This window comes from Oncorhynchus nerka, linkage group LG9a (genome assembly GCF_034236695.1).
Source record: "Oncorhynchus nerka isolate Pitt River linkage group LG9a, Oner_Uvic_2.0, whole genome shotgun sequence".
Lineage (NCBI taxonomy): Eukaryota > Metazoa > Chordata > Actinopteri > Salmoniformes > Salmonidae > Oncorhynchus > Oncorhynchus nerka.
The window spans coordinates 14,688,750-14,716,398 of record NC_088404.1 but is presented as its reverse complement, the minus strand read 5'-3'; the positions used below and the strand labels follow the sequence as shown (position 1 = coordinate 14,716,398).

At 40.3% G+C, this 27,649-nt stretch overlaps 1 protein-coding gene across 1 annotated transcript in view; it reads left to right on the top strand.

Moving 5' to 3' along the window:
- The first annotated feature begins 22,322 nt into the window (after positions 1–22,322).
- Positions 22,323–27,649, top strand: part of LOC115134834 (SH3 and multiple ankyrin repeat domains protein 2-like) — a 174,983-nt gene continuing 169,656 nt past the window's right edge. Inside the window, exons 1-2 of the mRNA XM_065022132.1 lie at positions 22,323–22,548; positions 25,754–25,960. Of these exons, the coding sequence (XP_064878204.1) occupies positions 22,351–22,548; positions 25,754–25,960 (405 nt within the window). The 5' untranslated portion in view covers positions 22,323–22,350. The remainder of the gene's footprint in view (positions 22,549–25,753; positions 25,961–27,649) is intronic.

The window sequence follows — 27,649 nt, the reverse complement described above, 5'->3', positions numbered from 1 at the left end:
AGGGTTTGGTTATAGTGTCCACATGACTTACAGTACAGTACAGGGTTTGGTTATAGTGTCCACATGACTTACAGTACAGTACAGTACAGGGTTTGGTTATAGTGTCCACATGACTTACAGTACAGTACAGGGTTTGGTTATAGTGTCCACATGACTTACAGTACAGTACAGTACAGTACAGTACAGTACAGTACAGGGTTTGGTTATAGTGTCCACATGACTTACAGTACAGTACAGGGTTTGGTTATAGTGTCCACATGACTTACAGTACAGTACAGGGTTTGGTTATAGTGTCCACATGACTTACAGTACAGTACAGTACAGGGTTTGGTTATAGTGTCCACATGACTTACAGTACAGTACAGGGTTTGGTTATAGTGTCCACATGACTTACAGTACAGTACAGGGTTTGGTTATAGTGTCCACATGACTTACAGTACAGTACAGGGTTTGGTTATAGTGTCCACATGACTTACAGTACAGTACAGGGTTTGGTTATAGTGTCCACATGACTTACAGTACAGTACAGGGTTTGGTTATAGTGTCCACATGACTTACAGTACAGTACAGTACAGGGTTTGGTTATAGTGTCCACATGACAGTACACAGTACAGGGTTTGGTTATAGTGTCCACATGACTTACAGTACAGTACAGGGTTTGGTTATAGTGTCCACATGACTTACAGTACAGTACAGGGTTTGGTTATAGTGTCCACATGACTTACAGTACAGTACAGGGTTTGGTTATAGTGTCCACATGACTTACAGTACAGTACAGGGTTTGGTTATAGTGTCCACATGACTTACAGTACAGTACAGGGTTTGGTTATAGTGTCCACATGACTTACAGTACAGTACAGGGTTTGGTTATAGTGTCCACATGACTTACAGTACAGTACAGTACAGGGTTTGGTTATAGTGTCCACATGACTTACAGTACAGTACAGGGTTTGGTTATAGTGTCCACATGACTTACAGTACAGTACAGTACAGGGTTTGGTTATAGTGTCCACATGACTTACAGTACAGTACAGTACAGTACAGGGTTTGGTTATAGTGTCCACATGACTTACAGTACAGTACAGGGTTTGGTTATAGTGTCCACATGACTTACAGTACAGTACAGGGTTTGGTTATAGTGTCCACATGACTTACAGTACAGTACAGGGTTTGGTTATAGTGTCCACATGACTTACAGTACAGTACAGTACAGGGTTTGGTTATAGTGTCCACATGACTTACAGTACAGTACAGGGTTTGGTTATAGTGTCCACATGACTTACAGTACAGTACAGGGTTTGGTTATAGTGTCCACATGACTTACAGTACAGTACAGGGTTTGGTTATAGTGTCCACATGACTTACAGTACAGTACAGGGTTTGGTTATAGTGTCCACATGACTTACAGTACAGTACAGGGTTTGGTTATAGTGTACAGACTTACAGTACAGTTTGGTTATAGTGTCCACATGACTTACAGTACAGTACAGTACAGGGTTTGGTTATAGTGTCCACATGACTTACAGTACAGTACAGGGTTTGGTTATAGTGTCCACATGACTTACAGTACAGTACAGGGTTTGGTTATAGTGTCCACATGACTTACAGTACAGTACAGGGTTTGGTTATAGTGTCCACATGACTTACAGTACAGTACAGGGTTTGGTTATAGTGTCCACATGACTTACAGTACAGTACAGGGTTTGGTTATAGTGTCCACATGACTTACAGTACAGTACAGTACAGTACAGTACAGGGTTTGGTTATAGTGTCCACATAACTTACAGTACAGTACAGGGTTTGGTTATAGTGTCCACATGACTTACAGTACAGTACAGGGTTTGGTTATAGTGTCCACATGACTTACAGTACAGTACAGGGTTTGGTTATAGTGTCCACATGACTTACAGTACAGTACAGGGTTTGGTTATAGTGTCCACATGACTTACAGTACAGTACAGTACAGGGTTTGGTTATAGTGTCCACATGACTTACAGTACAGTACAGGGTTTGGTTATAGTGTCCACATGACTTACAGTACAGTACAGGGTTTGGTTATAGTGTCCACATGACTTACAGTACAGTACAGTACAGGGTTTGGTTATAGTGTCCACATGACTTACAGTACAGTACAGGGTTTGGTTATAGTGTCCACATGACTTACAGTACAGTACAGGGTTTGGTTATAGTGTCCACATGACTTACAGTACAGTACAGGGTTTGGTTATAGTGTCCACATGACTTACAGTACAGTACAGGGTTTGGTTATAGTGTCCACATGACTTACAGTACAGTACAGGGTTTGGTTATAGTGTCCACATGACTTACAGTACAGTACAGTACAGGGTTTGGTTATAGTGTCCACATGACTTACAGTACAGTACAGGGTTTGGTTATAGTGTCCACATGACTTACAGTACAGTACAGGGTTTGGTTATAGTGTCCACATGACTTACAGTACAGTACAGTACAGGGTTTGGTTATAGTGTCCACATGACTTACAGTACAGTACAGGGTTTGGTTTCCACATGACTTAGTAGGGTTTGTTATACATGACTTACAGTACAGTACAGGGTTTGGTTATAGTGTCACATGACACAGTACAGACTTACAGTACAGTACAGTACAGGGTTTGGTTATAGTGTCCACATGACTTACAGTACAGTACAGTACAGTACAGGGTTTGGTTATAGTGTCCACATGACTTACAGTACAGTACAGTACAGGGTTTGGTTATAGTGTCCACATGACTTACAGTACAGTACAGGGTTTGGTTATAGTGTCCACATGACTTACAGTACAGTACAGTACAGTACAGTAAAGGGTTTGGTTATAGTGCCCACATGACTTACAGTACAGTACAGTACAGGGTTTGGTTATAGTGTCCACATGACTTACAGTACAGTACAGGGTTTGGTTATAGTGTCCACATGACTTACAGTACAGTACAGGGTTTGGTTATAGTGTCCACATGACTTACAGTACAGTACAGTACAGGGTTTGGTTATAGTGTCCACATGACTTACAGTACAGTACAGTGTACAGGGTTTGGTTATAGTGTCCACATGACTTACAGTACAGTACAGGGTTTGGTTATAGTGTCCACATGACTTACAGTACAGTACAGTACAGGGTTTGGTTATAGTGTCCACATGACTTACAGTACAGTACAGTACAGGGTTTGGTTATAGTGTCCACATGACTTACAGTACAGTACAGGGTTTGGTTATAGTGTCCACATGACTTACAGTACAGTACAGGGTTTGGTTATAGTGTCCACATGACTTACAGTACAGTACAGGGTTTGGTTATAGTGTCCACATGACTTACAGTACAGTACAGGGTTTGGTTATAGTGTCCACATGACTTACAGTACAGTACAGTACAGTACAGGGTTTGGTTATAGTGTCCACATGACTTACAGTACAGTACAGGGTTTGGTTATAGTGTCCACATGACTTACAGTACAGTACAGGGTTTGGTTATAGTGTCCACATGACTTACAGTACAGTACAGGGTTTGGTTATAGTGTCCACATGACTTACAGTACAGTACAGGGTTTGGTTATAGTGTCCACATGACTTACAGTACAGTACAGTACAGGGTTTGGTTATAGTGTCCACATGACTTACAGTACAGTACAGGGTTTGGTTATAGTGTCCACATGACTTACAGTACAGTACAGGGTTTGGTTATAGTGTCCACATGACTTACAGTACAGTACAGGGTTTGGTTATAGTGTCCACATGACTTACAGTACAGTACAGTACAGGGTTTGGTTATAGTGTCCACATGACTTACAGTACAGTACAGGGTTTGGTTATAGTGTCCACATGACTTACAGTACAGTACAGTACAGTACAGGGTTTGGTTATAGTGTCCACATGACTTACAGTACAGTACAGGGTTTGGTTATAGTGTCCACATGACTTACAGTACAGTACAGGGTTTGGTTATAGTGTCCACATGACTTACAGTACAGTACAGGGTTTGGTTATAGTGTCCACATGACTTACAGTACAGTGACAGGGTTTGGTTATAGTGTCCACATGACTTACAGTACAGTACAGGGTTTGGTTATAGTGTCCACATGACTTACAGTACAGTACAGGGTTTGGTTATAGTGTCCACATGACTTACAGTACAGTACAGGGTTTGGTTATAGTGTCCACATGACTTACAGTACAGTACAGGGTTTGGTTATAGTGTCCACATGACTTACAGTACAGTACAGGGTTTGGTTATAGTGTCCACATGACTTACAGTACAGTACAGGGTTTGGTTATAGTGTCCACATGACTTACAGTACAGTACAGGGTTTGGTTATAGTGTCCACATGACTTACAGTACAGTACAGGGTTTGGTTATAGTGTCCACATGACTTACAGTACAGTACAGTACAGGGTTTGGTTATAGTGTCCACATGACTTACAGTACAGTACAGTACAGGGTTTGGTTATAGTGTCCACATGACTTACAGTACAGTACAGGGTTTGGTTATAGTGTCCACATGACTTACAGTACAGTACAGGGTTTGGTTATAGTGTCCACATGACTTACAGTACAGTACAGGGTTTGGTTATAGTGTCCACATGACTTACAGTACAGTACAGGGTTTGGTTATAGTGTCCACATGACTTACAGTACAGTACAGGGTTTGGTTATAGTGTCCACATGACTTACAGTACAGACAGGGTTTGGTTACAGTACATGACTTACAGTACAGGGTTTGGTTATAGTGTCCACATGACTACAGTACAGTACAGGGTTTGGTTATAGTGTCCACATGACTTACAGTACAGTACAGGGTTTGGTTATAGTGTCCACATGACTTACAGTACAGTACAGGGTTTGGTTATAGTGTCCACATGACTTACAGTACAGTACAGGGTTTGGTTATAGTAGTACAGTACAGGGTTTGGTTATAGTGTCCACATGACTTACAGTACAGTACAGGGTTTGGTTATAGTGTCCACATGACTTACAGTACAGTACAGGGTTTGGTTATAGTGTCCACATGACTTACAGTACAGTACAGTACAGGGTTTGGTTATAGTGTCCACATGACTTACAGTACAGTACAGGGTTTGGTTATAGTGTCCACATGACTTACAGTACAGTACAGGGTTTGGTTATAGTGTCCACATGACTTACAGTACAGTACAGGGTTTGGTTATAGTGTCCACATGACTTACAGTACAGTACAGGGTTTGGTTATAGTGTCCACATGACTTACAGTACAGTACAGTGCAGGGTTTGGTTATAGTGTCCACATGACTTACAGTACAGTACAGGGTTTGGTTATAGTGTCCACATGACTTACAGTACAGTACAGGGTTTGGTTATAGTCCACATGACAGTACAGTACAGGGTTTGGTTATAGTGTCCACATGACTTCAGTACAGTACACAGGGTTTGTTATAGTGTCCACATGACTTACAGTACAGTACAGGGTTTGGTTATAGTGTCCACATGACTTACAGTACAGTACAGGGTTTGGTTATAGTGTCCACATGACTTACAGTACAGTACAGGGTTTGGTTATAGTGTCCACATGACTTACAGTACAGTACAGGGTTTGGTTATAGTGTCCACATGACTTACAGTACAGTACAGGGTTTGGTTATAGTGTCCACATGACTTACAGTACAGTACAGGGTTTGGTTATAGTGTCCACATGACTTACAGTACAGTACAGTACAGGGTTTGGTTATAGTGTCCACATGACTTACAGTACAGTACAGGGTTTGGTTATAGTGTCCACATGACTTACAGTACAGTACAGGGTTTGGTTATAGTGTCCACATGACTTACAGTACAGTACAGGGTTTGGTTATAGTGTCCACATGACAGGGTTTACAGTACAGTACAGGGTTTGGTTATAGTGTCCACATGACTTACAGTACAGTACAGTACAGGGTTTGGTTATAGTGTCCACATGACTTACAGTACAGTACAGTACAGGGTTTGGTTATAGTGTCCACATGACTTACAGTACAGTACAGTACAGGGTTTGGTTATAGTGTCCACATGACTTACAGTACAGTACAGTACAGGGTTTGGTTATAGTGTCCACATGACTTACAGTACAGGGTTTACAGTACAGTACAGGGTTTGGTTATAGTGTCCACATGACTTACAGTACAGTACAGGGTTTGGTTATAGTGTCCACATGACTTACAGTACAGTACAGGGTTTGGTTATAGTGTCCACATGACTTACAGTACAGTACAGGGTTTGGTTATAGTGTCCACATGACTTACACAGTACAGGGTTTGGTTATAGTGTCCACATGACTTACAGTACAGTACAGTACAGTACAGGGTTTGGTTATAGTGTCCACATGACTTACAGTACAGTACAGGGTTTGGTTATAGTGTCCACATGACTTTACAGTACAGTACAGGGTTTGGTTATATAGTGTCCACATGACTTTACAGTACAGTACAGGGTTTGGTTATAGTGTCCACATGACTTACAGTACAGTACAGGGTTTGGTTATAGTGTCCACATGACTTGACAGTACAGTACAGGGTTTGGTTATAGTGTCCACATGACTTACAGTACATGGTTTGGTTATAGTGTCCACATGACTTACAGTACAGTACAGGGTTTGGTTATAGTGTCCACATGACTTACAGTACAGTACAGTACAGGGTTTGGTTATAGTGTCCACATGACTTACAGTACAGTACAGGGTTTGGTTATAGTGTCCACATGACTTACAGTACAGTACAGGGTTTGGTTATACAGTACAGTACAGTACAGGGTTTGGTTATAGTGTCCACATGACTTACAGTACAGTGCAGTACATGGTTTGGTTATAGTGTCCACATGACTTACAGTACAGTACAGGGTTTGGTTATAGTGTCCACATGACTTACAGTACAGTACAGGGTTTGGTTATAGTGTCCACATGACTTACAGTACAGTACAGGGTTTGGTTATAGTGTCCACATGACTTACAGTACAGTACAGTACAGGGTTTGGTTATAGTGTCCACATGACTTACAGTACAGTACAGGGTTTGGTTATAGTGTCCACATGACTTACAGTACAGTACAGGGTTTGGTTATAGTGTCCACATGACTTACAGTACAGTACAGGGTTTGGTTATAGTGTCCACATGACTTACAGTACAGTACAGGGTTTGGTTATAGTGTCCACATGACTTACAGTACAGTACAGTACAGGGTTTGGTTATAGTGTCCACATGACTTACAGTACAGTACAGGGTTTGGTTATAGTGTCCACATGACTTACAGTACAGTACAGGGTTTGGTTATAGTGTCCACATGACTTACAGTACAGTACACAGGGTTTGGTTATAGTGTCCACATGACTTACAGTACAGTACAGGGTTTGGTTATAGTGTCCACATGACTTACAGTACAGTACAGGGTTTGGTTATAGTGTCCACATGACTTACAGTACAGTACAGTACAGGGTTTGGTTATAGTGTCCACATGACTTACAGTACAGTACAGGGTTTGGTTATAGTGACTTACCACATGACTTACAGTACAGTACAGTACAGGGTTTGGTTATAGTGTCCACATGTCCACAGGGTTTGGTTATGACTTACAGTACAGTACAGTACAGGGTTTGGTTATAGTGTCCACATGACTTACAGTACAGTACAGGGTTTGGTTATAGTGTCCACATGACTTACAGTACAGTACAGGGTTTGGTTATAGTGTCCACATGACTTACAGTACAGTACAGGGTTTGGTTATAGTGCCCACATGACTTACAGTACAGTACAGTACAGGGTTTGGTTATAGTGTCCACATGACTTACAGTACAGTACAGTACAGGGTTTGGTTATAGTGTCCACATGACTTACAGTACAGTACAGGGTTTGGTTATAGTGTCCACATGACTTACAGTACAGTACAGGGTTTGGTTATAGTGTCCACATGACTTACAGTACAGTACAGTACAGGGTTTGGTTATAGTGTCCACATGACTTACAGTACAGTACAGGGTTTGGTTATAGTGTCCACATGACTTACAGTACAGTACAGGGTTTGGTTATAGTGTCCACATGACTTACAGTACAGTACAGTACAGGGTTTGGTTATAGTGTCCACATGACTTACAGTACAGTACAGGGTTTGGTTATAGTGTCCACATGACTTACAGTACAGTACAGGGTTTGGTTATAGTGTCCACATGACTTACAGTACAGTACAGGGTTTGGTTATAGTGTCCACATGACTTACAGTACAGTACAGGGTTTGGTTATAGTGTCCACATGACTTACAGTACAGTACACAGGGTTTGGTTATAGTGTCCACATGACTACAGTACAGTACAGTACAGGGTTTGGTTATAGTGTCCACATGACTTACAGTACAGTACAGGGTTTGGTTATAGTGTCCACATGACTTACAGTACAGTACAGGGTTTGGTTATAGTGTCCACATGACTTACAGTACAGTACAGGGTTTGGTTATAGTGTCCACATGACTTACAGTACAGTACAGTTCAGGGTTTGGTTATAGTGTCCACATGACTTACAGTACAGTACAGGGTTTGGTTATAGTGTCCACATGACTTACAGTACAGTACAGTACAGGGTTTGGTTATAGTGTCCACATGACTTACAGTACAGTACAGGGTTTGGTTATAGTGTCCACATGACTTACAGTACAGTACAGGGTTTGGTTATAGTGTCCACATGACTTACAGTACAGTACAGGGTTTGGTTATAGTGTCCACATGACTTACAGTACAGTACAGGGTTTGGTTATAGTGTCCACATGACTTACAGTACAGTACAGGGTTTGGTTATAGTGTCCACATGACTTGACAGTACAGTACAGTACAGGGTTTGGTTATAGTGTCCACATGACTTACAGTACAGTACAGGTGTTTACAGTACATTATAGTGTCCACATGACTTACAGTACAGTACAGGGTTTGGTTATAGTGTCCACATGACTTACAGTACAGTACAGGGTTTGGTTATAGTGTCCACATGACTTACAGTACAGTACAGGGTTTGGTTATAGTGTCCACATGACTTACAGTACAGTACAGTACAGGGTTTGGTTATAGTGTCCACATGACTTACAGTACAGTACAGTACAGGGTTTGGTTATAGTGTCCACATGACTTACAGTACAGTACAGGGTTTGGTTATAGTGTCCACATGACTTACAGTACAGTACAGGGTTTGGTTATAGTGTCCACATGACTTACAGTACAGTACAGGGTTTGGTTATAGTGTCCACATGACTTACAGTACAGTACAGGGTTTGGTTTTAGTGTCCACATGACTTACAGTACAGTACAGCACAGGGTTTGTTTATAGTGTCCACATGACTTACAGTACAGTACAGTACAGGGTTTGGTTATAGTGTCCACATGACTTACAGTACAATACAGGGTTTGGTTATAGTGTCCACATGACTTACAGTACAGTACAGGGTTTGGTTATAGTGTCCACATGACTTACAGTACAGTACAGGGTTTGGTTATAGTGTCCACATGACTTACAGTACAGTACAGGGTTTGGTTATAGTGTCCACATGACTTACAGTACAGTACAGGGTTTGGTTATAGTGTCCACATGACTTACAGTACAGTACAGGGTTTGGTTATAGTGTCCACATGACTTACAGTACAGTACAGGGTTTGGTTATAGTGCCCACATGACTTACAGTACAGTACAGTGCAGGGTTTGGTTATAGTGTCCACATGACTTACAGTACAGTACAGTGCAGGGTTTGGTTATAGTGTCCACATGACTTACAGTACAGTACAGGGTTTGGTTATAGTGTCCACATGACTTACAGTACAGTACAGGGTTTGGTTATAGTGTCCACATGACTTACAGTACAGTACAGGGTTTGGTTATAGTGTCCACATGACTTACAGTACAGTACAGGGTTTGGTTATAGTGTCCACATGACTTACAGTACAGTACAGGGTTTGGTTATAGTGTCCACATGACTTACAGTACAGTACAGGGTTTGGTTATAGTGTCCACATGACTTACAGTACAGTACAGGGTTTGGTTATAGTGTCCACATGACTTACACAGTACAGTACAGGGTTTGGTTATAGTGTCCACATGACTTACAGTACAGTACAGGGTTTGGTTATAGTGTCCACATGACTTACAGTACAGTACAGTTCAGGGTTTGGTTATAGTGTCCACATGACTTACAGTACAGTACAGGGTTTGGTTATAGTGCCCACATGACTTACAGTACAGTACAGTACAGGGTTTGGTTATAGTGTCCACATAGCTTACAGTACAGTACAGTGTTTGGTTATAGTGTCCACATGACTTACAGTACAGTACAGGGTTTGGTTATAGTGCCCACATGAGTTACAGTACAGTACAGTACAGGGTTTGGTTATAGTGTCCACATGACTTACAGTACAGTGCAGGGTTTGGTTATAGAGCACACATGACTTACAGTACAGTACAGTACATGACAGTAAAGGGTTTGGTTATAGTGTCCACATGACTTACAGTACAGTACAGTACAGTACAGGGTTTGGTTATAGTGTCCACATGACTTACAGTACAGTACAGGGTTTGATTATAGTGCCCATATGACTTACAGTACAGGGTTTGGTTATAGTGTCCACATAGCTTACAGTACAGTACATGGTTTGGTTATAGTGTCCACATGACTTACAGTACAGTACAGGGTTTGGTTATAGTGTCCACATGACTTACAGTACAGTACAGGGTTTGGTTATAGTGTCCACATGACTTACAGTACAGTACAGGGTTTGGTTATAGTGTCCACATGACTTACAGTACAGTACAGGGTTTGGTTATAGTGTCCACATGACTTACAGTACAGTACAGGGTTTGGTTATAGTGTCCACATGACTTACAGTACAGTACAGGGTTTGGTTATAGTGTCCACATGACTTACAGTACAGTACAGTACAGGGTTTGGTTATAGTGTCCACATGACTTACAGTACAGTACAGGGTTTGGTTATAGTGTCCACATGACTTACAGTACAGTACAGTACAGGGTTTGGTTATAGTGTCCACATGACTTACAGTATAGTACAGTACAGCACAGTACATGGTTTGGTTATAGTGCCCACATGACTTACAGTACAGTACAGGGTTTGGTTATAGTGTCCACATGACTTACAGTACAGTACAGGGTTTGGTTATAGTGTCCACATGACTTACAGTACAGTACAGGGTTTGGTTATAGTGTCCACATGACTTACAGTACAGTACAGGGTTTGGTTATAGTGTCCACATGACTTACAGTACAGTACAGGGTTTGGTTATAGTGTCCACATGACTTACAGTACAGTACAGGGTTTGGTTATAGTGTCCACATGACTTACAGTACAGTACAGTACATGGTTTGGTTATAGTGTCCACATGACTTACAGTACAGTACAGTACATGGTTTGGTTATAGTGTCCACATGACTTACAGTACAGTACAGGGTTTGGTTATAGTGTCCACATGACTTACAGTACAGTACAGGGTTTGGTTATAGTGTCCACATGACTTACAGTACAGTACAGGGTTTGGTTATAGTGTCCACATGACTTACAGTACAGTACAGGGTTTGGTTATAGTGTCCACATGACTTACAGTACAGTACAGGGTTTGGTTATAGTGTCCACATGACTTACAGTACAGTACAGTACAGGGTTTGGTTATAGTGTCCACATGACTTACAGTACAGTACAGGGTTTGGTTATAGTGTCCACATGACTTACAGTACAGTACAGGGTTTGGTTATAGTGTCCACATGACTTACAGTACAGTACAGGGTTTGGTTATAGTGTCCACATGACTTACAGTACAGTACATTGTGATCGTATCATACCGCATGAATAGAATGTTAGAGATTTAGAATAAGAGGTCTGCCTACGGTGCTGTCCAAATCCACTTTAATCCTTTTACCTCACCCTTGTCATACATTTAGCTACCTTGGGTTTGCCATACATTAATCTACCTTGGGTTTGTCATACATTAAGCTACCTTGGGTTGGTCATACATTAAGCTACCTTGGGTTTGTCATACATTAAGCTACCTTGGGTTTATCATACATTAAGCTACCTTGGGTTTGTCATACATTGAGCTACATTGGGATTGTCATACATTTAGCTACCTTGGGTTTGTGATACATCAAGTTACCTTGGGTTTGTCATACATTTATCTACCTTGGGTTTGTCATACATTGAGCCACCTTGGGTTTGTCATACATTAAGCTACCTTGGCTTTGTCATACATCAAGTTACATTGGGTTTGTCATACATCAAGCTACCTTGGGTTTGTCATACATCAAGCTACCTTGGGTTTGTCATACATTAAGCTACCTTGGGTTTGTCATACATTTAGCTACCTTGGGTTTGTCATACATTTATCTACCTTGGGTTTGTCATACATCAAGCTACCTTGGGTTTGTCATACATCAAGCTAACTTGGCATTGTCACACATCAAGCTACCTTGGCTTTGTCATACATTAAGCTACCTTGGGTTTTACATTTTGACAATGGTTCTGTCTGGCTGACTGCAGAGATTATTTCCGGGCCCAGCATGCTTTTACTGTGTGCTGTGACACACATGTAATATCAGAGGCATATCAGACCTATGCCAGCCAAGCAATTTTTTAATTGCCTCCTGAACCCTATAGGCTAAATAAGTGTTAAACAAGCTGATATAATACTAACTGCCTTTTGGGTCTAGTGTGTCTCAGTGGTGATTGGAGGGGTCTGGCTGGAGGAAGGAGGAAGTGGAGGTGACAGACAGCCATGATGAAGGATGTGGTTGTCTGGAGAAGAGGCTCTGGGGAGGTTATGTGCTGCTGGAGCAGTTTTTATGGCGCTAGTCATTTATGACTGTGTCTGTGGCCTCATCTGAGATTGGACCGAGGGAGAGACACAATGTAGTGTGTCTACTGGATTAAGTCAAATGCTTGTGTTCCCAGTCTCTCTATCATATTGTTGTTTTTCTGGGCGGTTATTAGGGGACGGAGGGACCCTGAGATTAGGTACCTCTCGGGGTGTTTAAATAAAAAAATCAAATCAGCCATACAGGTTCAGATTTCTGTGGCGTCATGGCAAATGTGATGTTATACGTGGTGGTTTAAGATCCTCACACTGCTATTCTCTGGTTACAGGATGGATCACTCCACTTGGTACTGTCAAGGTCGTCTGGAGGGATTCTCTAACTGACACTATCCATGGCAGTTGATTTCATGCGCTCTGTCAGTTTCTTGACTGTCTGAAAAACACCACGTAGAAAAGGTGAGCCTGGTCTGCTTCCTTCACTTCACAGGTCAGTCTTAAATGACATTGGTGAGCAGTGATTGAGATACTCTCAGCACAGATCTATAAAAGGGAAACGTAGAACAATGAGAACCAGACATCACACTATGAGAAGAATGGGCAGGAAATTAATGAAAGGAAGGACAGTAGAACCATTTTAAACATATGGGTTGGATCTCAGTTACAGGACTATGCACACAACTGGTATCAGTCACATAAAACCAGTATAAAGTCTAGCCTATATACAGGGTTTTCTATTTGAAAAACTTCCCTGTTGGACAGAATGGAGTGTTTGACAAAGTATTATTGTTACATTTCGTTTGAAGCACCATCAATATCAAATTTTAAAGCAGTGCCTGTTTGAATTAAGGGTACCGGTACTTGTCTGTGTCATCAGGGGCTCTAAACTGGGGCAACGATATAGAAAAGGCTGCATGGTATGTGTGTCTTATATGTGCGAGGTACACTATGTGTGTGTGTGTGTGTGTGTGTGTGTGTGTGTTTGTGTGTGTGTTGTGTGTGTGTGTGTGTGTGTGTGTGTGTGTGTGTGTGTGTGTGTGTGTGTGTGTGTGTATTTGGGGTGGGTAAAGCTTACTGTATGCTTCCCAGTCTAAACAGTTTGTGCATATATATTATGAAGAAAAAAATGTATATTTGTCTTAATATTAACAGAATTTGAAATGTATATCTTGATAGACTAAATTACCAGCTATCCCACCATGTAAAGGAACAAAATCCTCATTTATTGAATTGTTTTCATGAAATGCAACAAACTGGAGAGACAGTATGTCAACTCTGTCAGACACCATAAAAGGCATTTCATGTTTACAATTATTGTCCAACAATTGTTTAATGGACTTGATTGTTTCATAATTTTTTTGTAAGATTTCATTGAGTTTTTTAGACAATAGACATATACAAAGACAACAGACAATTGAACATTTCACAGACATGGATATACTAAACTTGACACGATGTTGGCTGGGACTTAATGCCCAACCTTCAACATAAAGAAAAAATATGAATAAAGACAAAAACACCAACTCAGACGTACATGAATTTCAACACAAATGAGTGAAATCATACTTGCTCAAACCTACATGTCCCCACAGTATCCATACTCATCCTGTTTGTTCTCACAATTTTTCAAATGTTACATCCTTTGGACATTTCTAGGGCCTGTAGTACTTTATGCCATATGGCTTCAAATTGTTCAAAATCTGTAGCCGGCATTGTCTCAACATTTAAATGATTATGCATTTGATTCATTCACCGTCTTGACGATGGAGCATCATTTGATTTCCAGTTCTTAAGTAGAATAATGTTCCAAGAAAAGAATGGTCCAACCCATCGGGTATCTCACCTCATCCTCACATGCCATGTCTTGAAATATGCAGATAGATGAATTAAAAGTACATTTACATGGTAAACTTCTGATAGTCAGCTGTTCTAACTCCAGCCATAGCGTTTGGACTTTATACCATTCCCAGAAGGCATGAATTATTGACTCATTGTTTGTTTTACACTTAAGGCCTTTGTGCTGTAGAATTTGTGTATTGGTTTATACTGCACTCTTAGAAAAAAAGGGTTATTCGGGGTTACTGTATATAGAACCTTTACTAAAAAAGGTTCTATATACACTAAATACCCAGTGAAGGTAAAGAGCATTGAGGGTTCTAGCCCTACCCCAGAGTGTAATGGAGGATTTGAGAAATCACCAGCTAACAAAGCTAACTCAGTCACCTCGAAATCTGAAATGACAGCTAACGTTCCCTTTTAATTTGTTTTAGCCATTTTCCATTGACATTTTTATCCATATTAACGATGCTGCTGCATAATTTTGCCTGGTCAGAAAAATGGTTAGCTGACGTCCACATCGTTAGCTCTATAGGCAAGGGGAAGATCACAACATTGTTGCCAAGGTCTGAGTGGCCAACAGCAAGGTCCATACCAACCTGTGTTGTTGCAAACTAAATGCTAGCTAGAAGCAAGAGGAAATACTGTGTTTAATAAAATCATACCATCTTAGATAAAAATGGGGTTCAATATAGAACATTTTGGTCAATTCAAAATTGAACTGCGATTCAAAAAACAACTTTCAATCCATTCCAGTATCAAGAGGATGGTGTTTGAACCAACTTGCAAGTAGCACTATCAGAGGCAGAGGAACTCTCTTTTGGCTTCTGCTGACAACAACTGCATGTTAGTTGTTCTTCTGCATCATAATAATTATGTGTCTGCGTAGCATTTTGTCTTCACTGCTATAACGTGTAATTATTATTATCACACATGGTGATAAGAAGATGGAATGTAACGTGAATTTTAATGATTGTGCTTTTCTTATAACTCATTTCTGTGTTCTATTTATGTGCTGTTTTATAAGCAAATTTCTGTGTTCATGCAAGTGGCTGACTGTACAAATCCTCACTTATCAGTAGCTGCAATTTGGCAGTACGCCCAGACGTTGTTTTGAGAACGAACGAATGATATCTTAGTTTCAAGGTCTCAGCTTAGAGAGGAGAAGCCTCGTGAGGTGTTGGTTGGTCACATGTTATGAAACAGTATTGGTTGGTCACATGAATGAAACAAAACGGTAATGATTAATTAATCATGCAAATATAACGTGTCTGTGTATTGTCTGTGTATAGCAGTCCCTGTGTAAGAATTTTTCCACAACACTCCTTTTCAGCTTCTTCTCTGAAACATGTCAAGCAGGTAGCCCAGCAGCTAAAGAGTTTGACCTGTGGCAGGTGTTGGGCCTGTGGCAGGGGTTGGGCCTGTGGCAGGTGTTGGGCCTGTGGCAGGTGTTGGGCCTGTGGCAGGGGTTGGGCCTGTGGCAGGTGTTGGGCCTGTGGCAGGGGTTTGGGCCTGTGGCAGGGGTTGGGCCTGTGGCAGGTGTTGGGCCTGTGGCAGGGGTTGGGCCTGTGGCAGGGGTTGGGCCTGTGGCAGGGGTTGGGCCTGTGGCAGGTGTTGGGCCTGTGGCAGGGGTTGGGCCTGTGGCAGGGGTTGGGCCTGTGGCAGGGGTTGGGCCTGTGGCAGGGGTTGGGCCTGTGGCAGGGGTTGGGCCTGTGGCAGGTGTTGGGCCTGTGGCAGGTGTTGGGCCTGTGACACCAGGGTGTTGGGCCTGAGCAAGGCAGGGGTTGGGCCTGTGAGCAGGTGTTGGTTCCTGCTGACAGGGGTACAAAATCTGGGCCTGTGAACAGGGGTTTGGGCCTGAAAATAAGAATTTGTTCTTAACTGGGGTTGGGCCTGTGGCAGGTGTTGGGCCTTTGGGGTGGCAGAACGGGGGTTGGGCCTGTGGCAGGGGTTGGGCTGTGGCAGAGGTTGGGCCTGTGGCAGTTTATAATAAATCATCCCCCCTTTTGTTCACAATGACTGCTTTCACCAGGTTGGGCCTGTGGCCTAAAGGTGGCCGGTTCAAAATCCTGGGCAGGGTCGTGGCAAAAAATGGGCGTAATTGACCTGACACCTTTAGGGCTGCTGGGTTCACATCATTGAGCAAGGCCCTTAAACGGGGCGTTTTTCACAATTCCTGACATTTAATACTAGTACAAATTCCCTGTCTTAGGTTAGTTAGGATCACCACTTTATTTTAGGAATGTGAAATGTCAGAATAATAGTAGAGAGAATGATTTCTTTCAGCTTTTATTTATTTCATTACATTCCCAGTGGGTCAGAAGTTTACATACACTCAATTAGTATTTGGTAGCATTGCCTTTAAATTGTTTAACTTGGGTCAAACGTTTCGGGTAGCCTTCCACAAGCTTCCCACAATAAGTTGGGTGAATTTTGACCCATTCCTCCTGACAGAGCTGGTGTAACTGAGTCAGGTTTGTAGGCCTCCTTGCTCGCACATGCTTTTTCAGTTCTGCCCACACGTTTTCTATAGGATTGAGGTCAGGGCTTTGTGATGGCCACTCCAATACCTTGACTTTTTTGTCCTTAAGCTATTTTGCCACAACTTTACAAGTATGCTTGGGGTCATTGTCCATTTGGAAGACCCATTGCGACCAAAATTTAACTTGATGTCTTGAGATGTTGTTTCCACATAATTGTCCTTTAACATAATGCCATCTATTTTGTGAAGTGCACCAGTCCCTCCTGCAGCAAAGCACAACATGATGCTGCCACCCCCGTGCTTTACGGTAGGGATGGTTTTCTTCGATTTGCAAGCTTCCCCTTTTTCCTCCAAACATAACGATGGTCATTATGGCCAAACAGTTCTATTTTTGTTTCATCAGACCAGAGGACATTTCTCAAAAAAGTACGATCTTTGTACCCATGTGCAGTTGCAAGCCGTAGTCTGTCTTTTTTATGGCGGTTTTGGAGCAGTGGCTCCTTCCTTGTTGAGCGGCCTTTCAGGTTATGTCCATATATGACTCGTTTTACTGTGGATATAGATACTTTTATACCTGTTTCCTCCGGCATATTCACAAGGTCCTTTGTTGTTGTTCTGGGATTAATTTGCACTTTTCGCACCAAAGTACGTTCATCTCCAGGAGACAGAACGTATCTCCTTCCTGAGCAGTATGATGGCTGCGTGGTCCCATGGTGTTTATACTTGCATACTATTGTTTGTACAGATGAACGTGGTACCTTCAGGTGTTTGGAAATTGCTCCAAAGGATGAACCAGAATTCTGGAAGTCTAACAAAAAAATCTGAGGTCTTGGCTGATTTCTTTTGAGTTTCCAATGATGTCAAGCAAAGGTATTGAAATACATCCACAGGTAAACCTCCAATTACATTTACATTTTTACATTTAAGTCATTTAGCAGACGCTCTTATCCAGAGCGACTTACAAATTGGTGCTTTCACCTTATGACATCCAGTGGAACAGCCACTTTACAATAGTGACTCAATTTTTAATAATAATTTATTAATAATAATTGACTCAAATGATGTCAATTAGCCTATCAGAAGCTTCTAAAGCTTGACATCATTTTCTGTAAATTTCCAAGCTGTTTAAAGGCACAGTCAACTTAGTGTATGTAAACTTCTGACTCACTGGAATTGTGATACAATGAATTATAAGTGAAATAATCTGAAATAATCTGTCTGTAATAATCTGTCTGTTGGAAAAATTACTTGTTTCATACACAAAGTAGATGTCCTAACCGACTTGCCAAAACTATAATTTGTTGACAATAAATTTGTGGAGTGGTTGAAAAACAAGTTTATATGACTCCAACCTAAGTGTATGTAAACTTCCCACTTCAACTGTAAAGTGATTGTCAGTTGGATATGCGTTCTGCACCGTTTTGTTTATCTTACAAGTTTTAAGTTGTATGTATTTGAAAATGTCTATGTTGGTCAGTCCAAAATTGCTTTTTAATTCTGTCATGGAAATAATTGTATTTCCAAATTACCAAGTCATTTACAGTTTCTACACCTTTAGTTTACCATGTGGGCCAATTATCTGTGAATTCTGGAAGATTATCCAAGGATTGTTCCATAGGGGTGTTTTGAGGAGGGATATTGGTTCTTGTAGAATCTGTTTCATTTTCTTCCATATTGTTATAATGTTCTTAACTGTGAAGTTAATGTTCTTAGCTTTGTCCTTTTAAAATAGACACAAAAAGATTGTGGGGATGAGCATGTGCATCTTCAATATGTACCCATTGTTCCTCTTTAGTGCATCTAACTATCTGCCTGTAGTTAAAGCCTTGGGTGGCGAGTTGATCCAATTTCAAGTCTGGAAGGTTTAAACCTCAGACTTAGAGACATTGTCGTGGAAATTTCCTCTATTTACCAAATCATGGGAGCAAACCACAACACAAGTCAGAGTTAGTTATCAAAGTCCATCTTTAATTATATGAGCTCTATCACAACCCTGTGACTCTCAGATCAATTCAGTGTCTCTCAATGAATTCTCTGAGAGCCCCTTCTACATTGCAACTGAGATCCTTTAATAGCAAAAAACACACATAGTCAGACAGCATAGACATAATAAATCGTTCAGCTTTGTCTCCTTACTCAAACCCTAGAACCATAAACCAATCCTCCATATCAACAGGCATATATCAAATTGTCATTTAGATACAACCAATTCTAAATACAACCAATCCTGGACAAGCGCACGGGGAGCATAGAATGATTCCAGACACTGCCATCCTCCTCTCCCTGATGGGAAAAGTAGGGAGTGACTTGCACACAGACACAGTGGAGGAAAAGATATGTTTACACATGATGACACCTTGACCTCTCCCCTCTCTGCGGCCCATGCAACTTAGTCTTGACATAGAACAGATAACTGCCAATGGCCACCACTATAGTACAACAAAATAAATTCTTATGAGAAATAACTCATAAGCATATCATGAAACTAAAACATCTTATCTATGTTACCCACCAATTCTGATTATTCCCCAACAACATGTAGAACTTTCATTTTTATTCTATGAGTTCATTTGCCCATTTAGAGTCTGTTATATCCAGGTATACTTTTTTAAAGAATGTCTTCGGTGGGGTAAGTGCTATTATTGAAAAAAGATATAAAAACTTTGGGAGCCATTTTATTCTAAAGATGTTTATTCTACCTGTAAGATTTATGGGAAGATTGTTCCATTTAATTAGATCAGCTTTCATGTTGTTAAGTAATGGGATAAAGTTATCGTAATATATTTGTTGGTTGTTGTCACTTAAGTATTTATATTTTTGTGGTCCAATGATTGCTGTAGATCATGAGTTATTCTTTTATTTTTTCCTATTGCCATTATTCATTTTTTTCTTCAAAATACCTTTTAAATCTCAGTTTAAAGTATTCTGAAAATATTATCAATATTAGTCAGGTACTGTATATCAGGGGATCGTCGGCTACAAAGTTCAGTTTATATTCATGTTTACCAATACTGATACCTGTTACGTGATTGCTTAATTCTAATATTAGATTATTTAAATATGTAATACAAATCTCCAAACTTATTTTAGTTAGGTTTTTGCAGCACTATTAAATGCTCCATGGCTAATTTAGTTAGCATTTGTTATTTAACAAAAAAATTCAAACATAAAACATACATTATCCTTTAGGTCTTGCACAGCAAATACTTGAGTTGTTTAAACATATGTTGCAGGACAGTGATTAAATTGTTTTCTTCGAATATTGATAAAGAATCCATCTTAAGGGGCTAGGCATCAGTCACAGAGTTGACAAGCCACTGATGGAGTTGACAATAGATACTCAAAACAGACATATTTCTGCCTCTAAAATAAAAGTAAAATACAAACATTTGTAAAATATGGACAATTATTCATTTCAAAATCACCAATAAAAACGTAACCGTTCTATCAGATCTTTTAGTTGACATTAAATCAAATCAAATCAAATTTTATTTGTCACATACACATGGTTAGCAGATGTTAATGCGAGTGATGCGAGTGTAGCAAAATCTTGTGCTTCTAGTTCCGACAATGCAGTAATAACCAACAAGTAATCTAACTAACAATTCCAAAACTACTGTCTTATACACAGACAAAGATCTGACGGAATTTATGTTTTACGGAGTTGACAAAAATGTGATTTTCTTCTTCATTCAAGTGGTACTAACAGTAGAAATTGTGTTTATCCTCAGTTGCTTTATGACTCTAAAACCTAATTTAATATTAGCAAAATTCTTATTCTATCTTAATATATCAGGCAGATGTAGTCGACAGTTTATGGTTGTGACCATGGTGATTCCAATATTGTTTGTTTGAATCTCTCAGGGTGGCAGGTAGCCTAGTGGTTAAGGTGTTGGGCCAGTAACCGAAAGGTTGCTAGATTGAATCCCTGAGCTGACAATGTAAATATCTGTTGTTCTGCCCCTGAGCAAGCAATTAACCCAGCTGTCATTGTAAATACAATTTTGTTCTTATTTGATTTGCATAGTAAAAAACAAAGTAGAGAACTTTACAGACCACGAGGGGTCTTGTTGCACTACCCTACATGGTAGGGGTCCAACTCTCCAGACACATATTTTTGGAATCACAGTTTTGAGAAGAATATTCTTTAAAGTCACAGAGGACTATTGCAAGAAATGACATAATATAATTTTTCAGTTAATATCCAATGTTGGCTGTTTTTAAGAGTTTTTGGAGAGTTTGAAATTGGAATCCTTTGCTCCGGACAAGGGAATTTCCAGGCACAGAACCGACATTGAAATGAATAATATTGAAAGTGTACTTAATAAAATTCCCCTCAATGTAAAGTTTAAGCTCAAATAATGCAACAAAATCTTCTTCAACTATAAAAATAAAGTTTCTCTGCGGGACAAGGATTGTCCCAACTTTCAACGGATACCTGAGTTAATTTCCTGCATGAGGCTGAGAGAAAATGTTGCAGTTTTAAAGCTAATTTCCTGTAATTCTAAACATGTTTTTCTTGACTTATAACATGTTCATATGCTATCTATGGGGCCCGAGCTCCGGGTGACCCCAAGTCACACCCTATGGGGGCTGTGGAGGTGTGTGCTACGCCAGTGCTCCTAGTACGAGTGAGAACATGAAGTGTTTGTTGTCATTCAACGAGAGACGACTAGATTTCACGCAAATTGTTTCACTCGAGAAATACTGCACCAATAATCTAAGCTAGATGTAAAATTGCAAAACTAAGACTTCCTTGGCAAAAAGGTCAAAATGTATGACCGATTTCTTGATTTATTTGAATATTTTGTGTTTCTGTCTGTGTTGTTGCTAGGTTGGCCAAGCGGGACAAACAGCAGTAAAATTAACACTTTTTTTCATGTTTTTCAACAAACGTCTTTAGGGTGTACGAAAGCACAGACGGTCGCTTTGCCTAGCAGAGTTCTGAGGACACCTTAACTGTATGATGAAGCCCGATAACACTGTGTCCTCTCCCCCTGGTCAGGCCACAGTAGAGTCCAGCATGCCCCAGGGCCTGACTTTCAGAGCTTGTGTGTGTCTTAGTAGTACACATATATAACGCTGTCTCCTCTCTCTCTCCAGTAGAGTATCATGCCCCAGGGCCTGACTTTCAGAGCTTGTGTGTGTCTTAGTAGTACACATATATAACGCTGTCTCCTCTCTCTCTCCAGTAGAGTATCATGCCTCGGAGTCCTACATCCAGTGAAGAGCAGATGGCCCAGAGTTTCTCTGACGGCTCTGGAGGTTTTGAGACAGACAGCTCCAAGGAGGAGCCTGGCCATGGAGGACCGGGAGGGGAAAGGACTAGCAGGAGGACAGACAGGAGGACATACAGGAGGGCAGAGAGGGACAGGGCTGCCCGTAGGGAGTCACTGGAATTCTGTGTGGTCATCCCTGACCTGCAGCAGTCTGTGAGTACACACTTATCTCGTTGTACACTATTTTCTTATCATACTGCAGGATTATGCTACACTGTCAAATATAATTTTATTGTTTCAATGAATTATTATTAAATAATTGGTTCCATAGCCTTTTGTTTTGTTTACTCAACTTTTCGATCCGAATGTTACCTGAACCCCAAAAATATAGTTGGCCCAAACTTAGATAAAATTGGGAAAACTTAGGCAAAAATTCAGTCAATTTTAAATGATGTGTTTTGCTTAACTCATGTTTATTCAACCATAATTATTATTTGATCATCTTACCTAAAAAAAAGCTGTAGAACTAGTTATGCAAACACACAGTTTTTAACATACAATGTTTCCAAAGTACGTATTTAACACACGTTGAGCATTTACACAGTAATTAATTTTCACCGTGTCCTCACAACCTCCTGGTCTCATGGCATTCCGATGTTCCTGCTATGCCACTATGTCTGTCTTATCAGTTCATCTTACTATTCTCTCATAATTGATATGTTTCACTTGTTTCAGAAAAAAACAATTCTGTATAGTTGTCTGTTGGTGGGGCATATAACTCTGTTTTAATGTTACTCCTTGATCACTATGATAAAAAAAAACATTGTTTTGTTGAGTGTATTTTTAAAATGATGTTTTTTATTGTAGTAATCAAGGAGTAACCTTAAAACAGAGTTATTGAGTGTATTTTTAACAGAGCTGAGATTTACTTTGAAGTCCAAAGTGTAGGAATACAGGTGAAATCATTCATTGACACAGACATGGTGGTGTAAGAGGAAGATTGGAATGCTGTGAACCAAGAAACAGTGAGTTCAAATCCCAGGTGAGGACATATGAATTACTGTATAAATGAGCATGTACAATGTGTGTCAAATATGTATGCTGAAAACATTGTATGTAAAAAGCACTCTAACTAGTTCAACAACCTTTTTAGGTGGATTCATTTATGAGACAATTTGAGCAAAAACATCATTTTAAGTTGACTGAATTTTTGCCTATGTTGAGGCTGTGGAACTTATTAATAATAATTAGTTGCAACAACTCAAAGTTTCTAAAACATTTTTTACAGTGCATCTAAATCCACTTTAAAGCCAAACCCTAACTACCTTTCTCTTTTCAACTGTGTGGTCATCCCTGAACCTTTTTTAAAACATATTAGTCATTTAGCAGAAGCTCTTATGTAGAACGGCATACATACACTCAGTGCATTCAGCTAAAATAGCTGCTATGTGCAGAATCGGTGCTAGTGAGAGTAGATGAAAAGACAAGTACAATAGTCTGGGCTACAACATAGTTTACCCACTGCTTTGCTCTAGGCTCCAAAACCAGTAGTTCTACTGCACTGAAAATAATTGGGGTTGGAATTATGACATAGTTGTTACTGCAGTTTGTCACTGCATGTTGCTTATGTGAAAGACTGTAAAGCAAAAAGCTGTAAAAATAAAAAATAGATCATAGCAATTGTGGAATATGTGGGATGTTTGCCCCAGCCTAGCAGCATAAAGTCAATGTGAAAGAGTGAGCTACAATACCTATGTTGTATAAGCTAAATGTCACACTGTTCTCAGCCAAGCAGTTTGATAGACGTGAATGAGGGAGAAAAAACAGCTATTGGAAATCGGTGGCGAGGTTATTCTGCCACAGAAATACAGACTTTCTAATTGAGAAGTGCTGCTGTTTTCAAATGCCTTATCACAAAAGAACATGCACCCTCAAATAAACCAATAACAAACATGATTTTCTGGATAACAGGCGTAACGCTCTGCTATAATCCTTACTAATTGATTGAACTAATTCCAGTTATTGTTTTTTCCACCACCAATACTGTGTAGCGGGCACCTCTGCCAAACAACTTTATGAATATGAAATGTCCTGCTTCTGTAGAGGAAAGGCATAGCTAATTACTGAAACAGAATATTGCTAGGAGACATTTCCATGCTGTTTTATACTGTGATTCCTGATCTTTTCTACTGTAAATAAAAGCCTATTTATTCACAGACACTGGTAGCTTGGCAAGAAGACGTGAGCTATTGTTTCTCCATCTGTTAGCACCTGCTGCCAGAATGTTAAATCTGCATGTGTGTTTTGTGTTTGTTTGTTTTGGAGCAGAAATGAATGTTTTAAACCCAAAGCTAAACGTGTCGTCTAATGTTTTGGAGGAGAAATGTTTGCTTTAAATCCAACACTAAATGTGTTGTCTAATGTTTTGGGGCAAAAGTGTATGTTTAAACTCCAGGTTTGATATGTTTGTATAATCTCTGAATGTTATGTATTTGTGTTGCAGCAGAAATGTATGAGGTTTAAAACTGACACCACTGTGTGCAGAGATGGGCATTATTTATGTTACATATATTTGAAATACATATTTGAATTACTTCTGAGTATTTTGTCATATTTGAATTACACTGGGTTGAACTATACTCCAATGTATTTTGTATTTTCAAAATAGTGTCATTTGTATTTTCAAAATAGTTTCATTTGTATTTTCAAAATACTTTTCCATTCAATGTTTTATAGCAGTTCAGATTTTGTGCCCCTCTTTCACCCTGCATTGCTATCAGAAGTCTGATAGCACTATGGCATGATAGAGCGTCTGCTAAATGAACTAAATGTAAATATATATGCAAAAATGTTGATAAATAATGTACTTGATACGGTTGTGATATGAATGCACTAATTGTAAATCGCTCTGGATTAGAATGTCTGCTAAATTAGTCAAATGTAAATGTAAAAACGAACAATTGCAAAGCATGCTGAGTATTATTCTAATGAGCTCTGCCCTGAAACAAGGCCAATAATAATACCCATTGTGCTTTGCAGTTAATTTTGGTTTGTTAATTTTCACATATACATTTACATTTGAATAATTTAGCAGACACTCTTATCCAGACTAAAGTATATCAACTAAAGTAGATAAACAACAACATATTACAGTCATTTTTGTAACCGCTACTGAGAACATTGTTGCTATTCAGGCTGTCTACTTGCAAATGTCATTTTACATTTTAAATACAAAATGCATGTATTTTAATTAAATACTTAATTATTTTGATACATTCATCTTCATGGTATTTTGTATGTGTGTTTTGTCATTTTTGGATATCCCTGATTGTGTGTGTATCTTGTCATTTTTGGCTATCCCTGATTGTGTGTGTATCTTGTCATTTTTGGCTATCCCTGACGGTGTGTTTTGGAGCAGAAGTGTATGAGGTTTAAGCCCGAGGCCACGGTGTGGGTTGCCAAGCAGCAGATCCTGTGTACACTGACCCAGACTTTGAGGGACGTGCTGAACTACGGCCTCTTCCAGCCCGCTGTGGAGGGCCGAGAGTCCGGCTTCCTGGATGAGGAGTGTGCCCTTAAAGACTACCCTACTCCCACCAACACGAAGGGGGTCCCCACTCTGGAGGTACAGGAACCATTCAGTTCTCCATCCACCAGGTCCAGCACTAACCCTAGCCTTAGTCCTAACCCTAGACCTAACCCACCGTACCCTAACCCTAACCCTCAGACTATCCCACCCACCACCAGCAAAGTGATCCCTGGTGGTGCAGTAACAGTTCTGCTCCATAAGTCTGTATGCTCAAATCACTGATTTCTCCACAAAACACAGATCCAAGAGTGGATCTTCGTCACGTCACAGAGAGGCATTCTTGGCTCAAAATGTTATACTAGCCTATAAAGTATGTGGTGGAGCAATGGTTTGTGCATCGCATGCCCTACTTCATTTCTTCAGTACTGCTCCATGACGCAGGTCCAGTCCTCCTGTATTGTCAAACATAAGTTACTGATTGTTCCAGAACATACCTTATTAGGCCAGCACGACGTTGCTGTGGATTGTGTGTGCAGCCCCTGTCTACTTCATTTCTTAAGCTCTGTTCAATCCCTGGGGTCCAGTCCTAACACAGCACTGGACATGCTGTTGTAGTCCACCCAGGGGTGCTGTATACCACCCAGGGCTGCTGTAGTCCACCCAGGGCTGCTGTATACCACCCAGGGGTGCTGTATACCACCCAGGGCTGCTGTATACCACCCAGGGCTGCTGTATACCACCCAGGGCTGCTGTATACCACCCTGGTCTTTTTGATCCTTCGATGTCGGCTCTTCCTATCATTGTGAAGCAGAATTCACCAAGCGTTGGATTGTTCACCCACTAATAGGGAACGTGAGCTGGGTTTAGACCGTTGTGAGAAAGGTTAGTTTTACCCTACTGATGATGTGTTGGTGCAATAGTAATCCTAGTAATAGTAATCCTAGTATTCATCGTAATGTGACCTAAAATAAAAATAGTTAGCTTCACTGTCCAAATACATATTTAAAGGGATTACTATAGATAAATGAACAGAAAATGTATTGAACAAAAACTCCCTTGTCAATTCTGTTGGCCAACCAGTGGGTGTGTTTTCTGGGGTTGAATTACATTTATTGTTGCTGTATCCCACCCAGGGGTGCTGTATACCACCCTGGGCTGTTGTATACCACCCTGGGCTGCTGTAGCCCACCCCATCCTATAGAAGCACTTCTCCTGTTTGATCATTATTAAAGAATTTCATCTGGAAGAATTCAGCCACTTAATGAATGATCAAGGGACTGCATCACTATAATAAGTCTTTGTTTTCCAAACAGCTTTGTGATGAGGCAGCATAGCTGGAAACTCCCTCTTGGCTTTCCCTGGCTCTGTTCTTTGTTCTATATCTCCTCAGTCAGGGGTGTCCCCTGGTATCGCTAGTACTTGACTGAAGTTTTAATTACTGGCTGCCTGGGCGATCTTCTCTGGTAGTGGTACACCTTACTTAGTATTACATATATATAGATCATCATTAGCAGTGCTGCCAGATGGGTATGATAGTGACTGGTTGTTTAATCAGGATCATTGGGAGATGACTAGAAGTGCCGTGTCGTTGACTATCATTACATGTGAAGACTGTATATTATCAAATCTATTCTCTATGTGTAATTTTATTACGCAATTAAAGTAATCATGTAACTTTAATTAACTAGGAAGACGGGGCACCACGGGAACATGTTGTTTATAGAGTTTCAATTTCCCGAATATAACTCAAAACAGTCGCTTATTAATTAATTTGACCTCATCAGT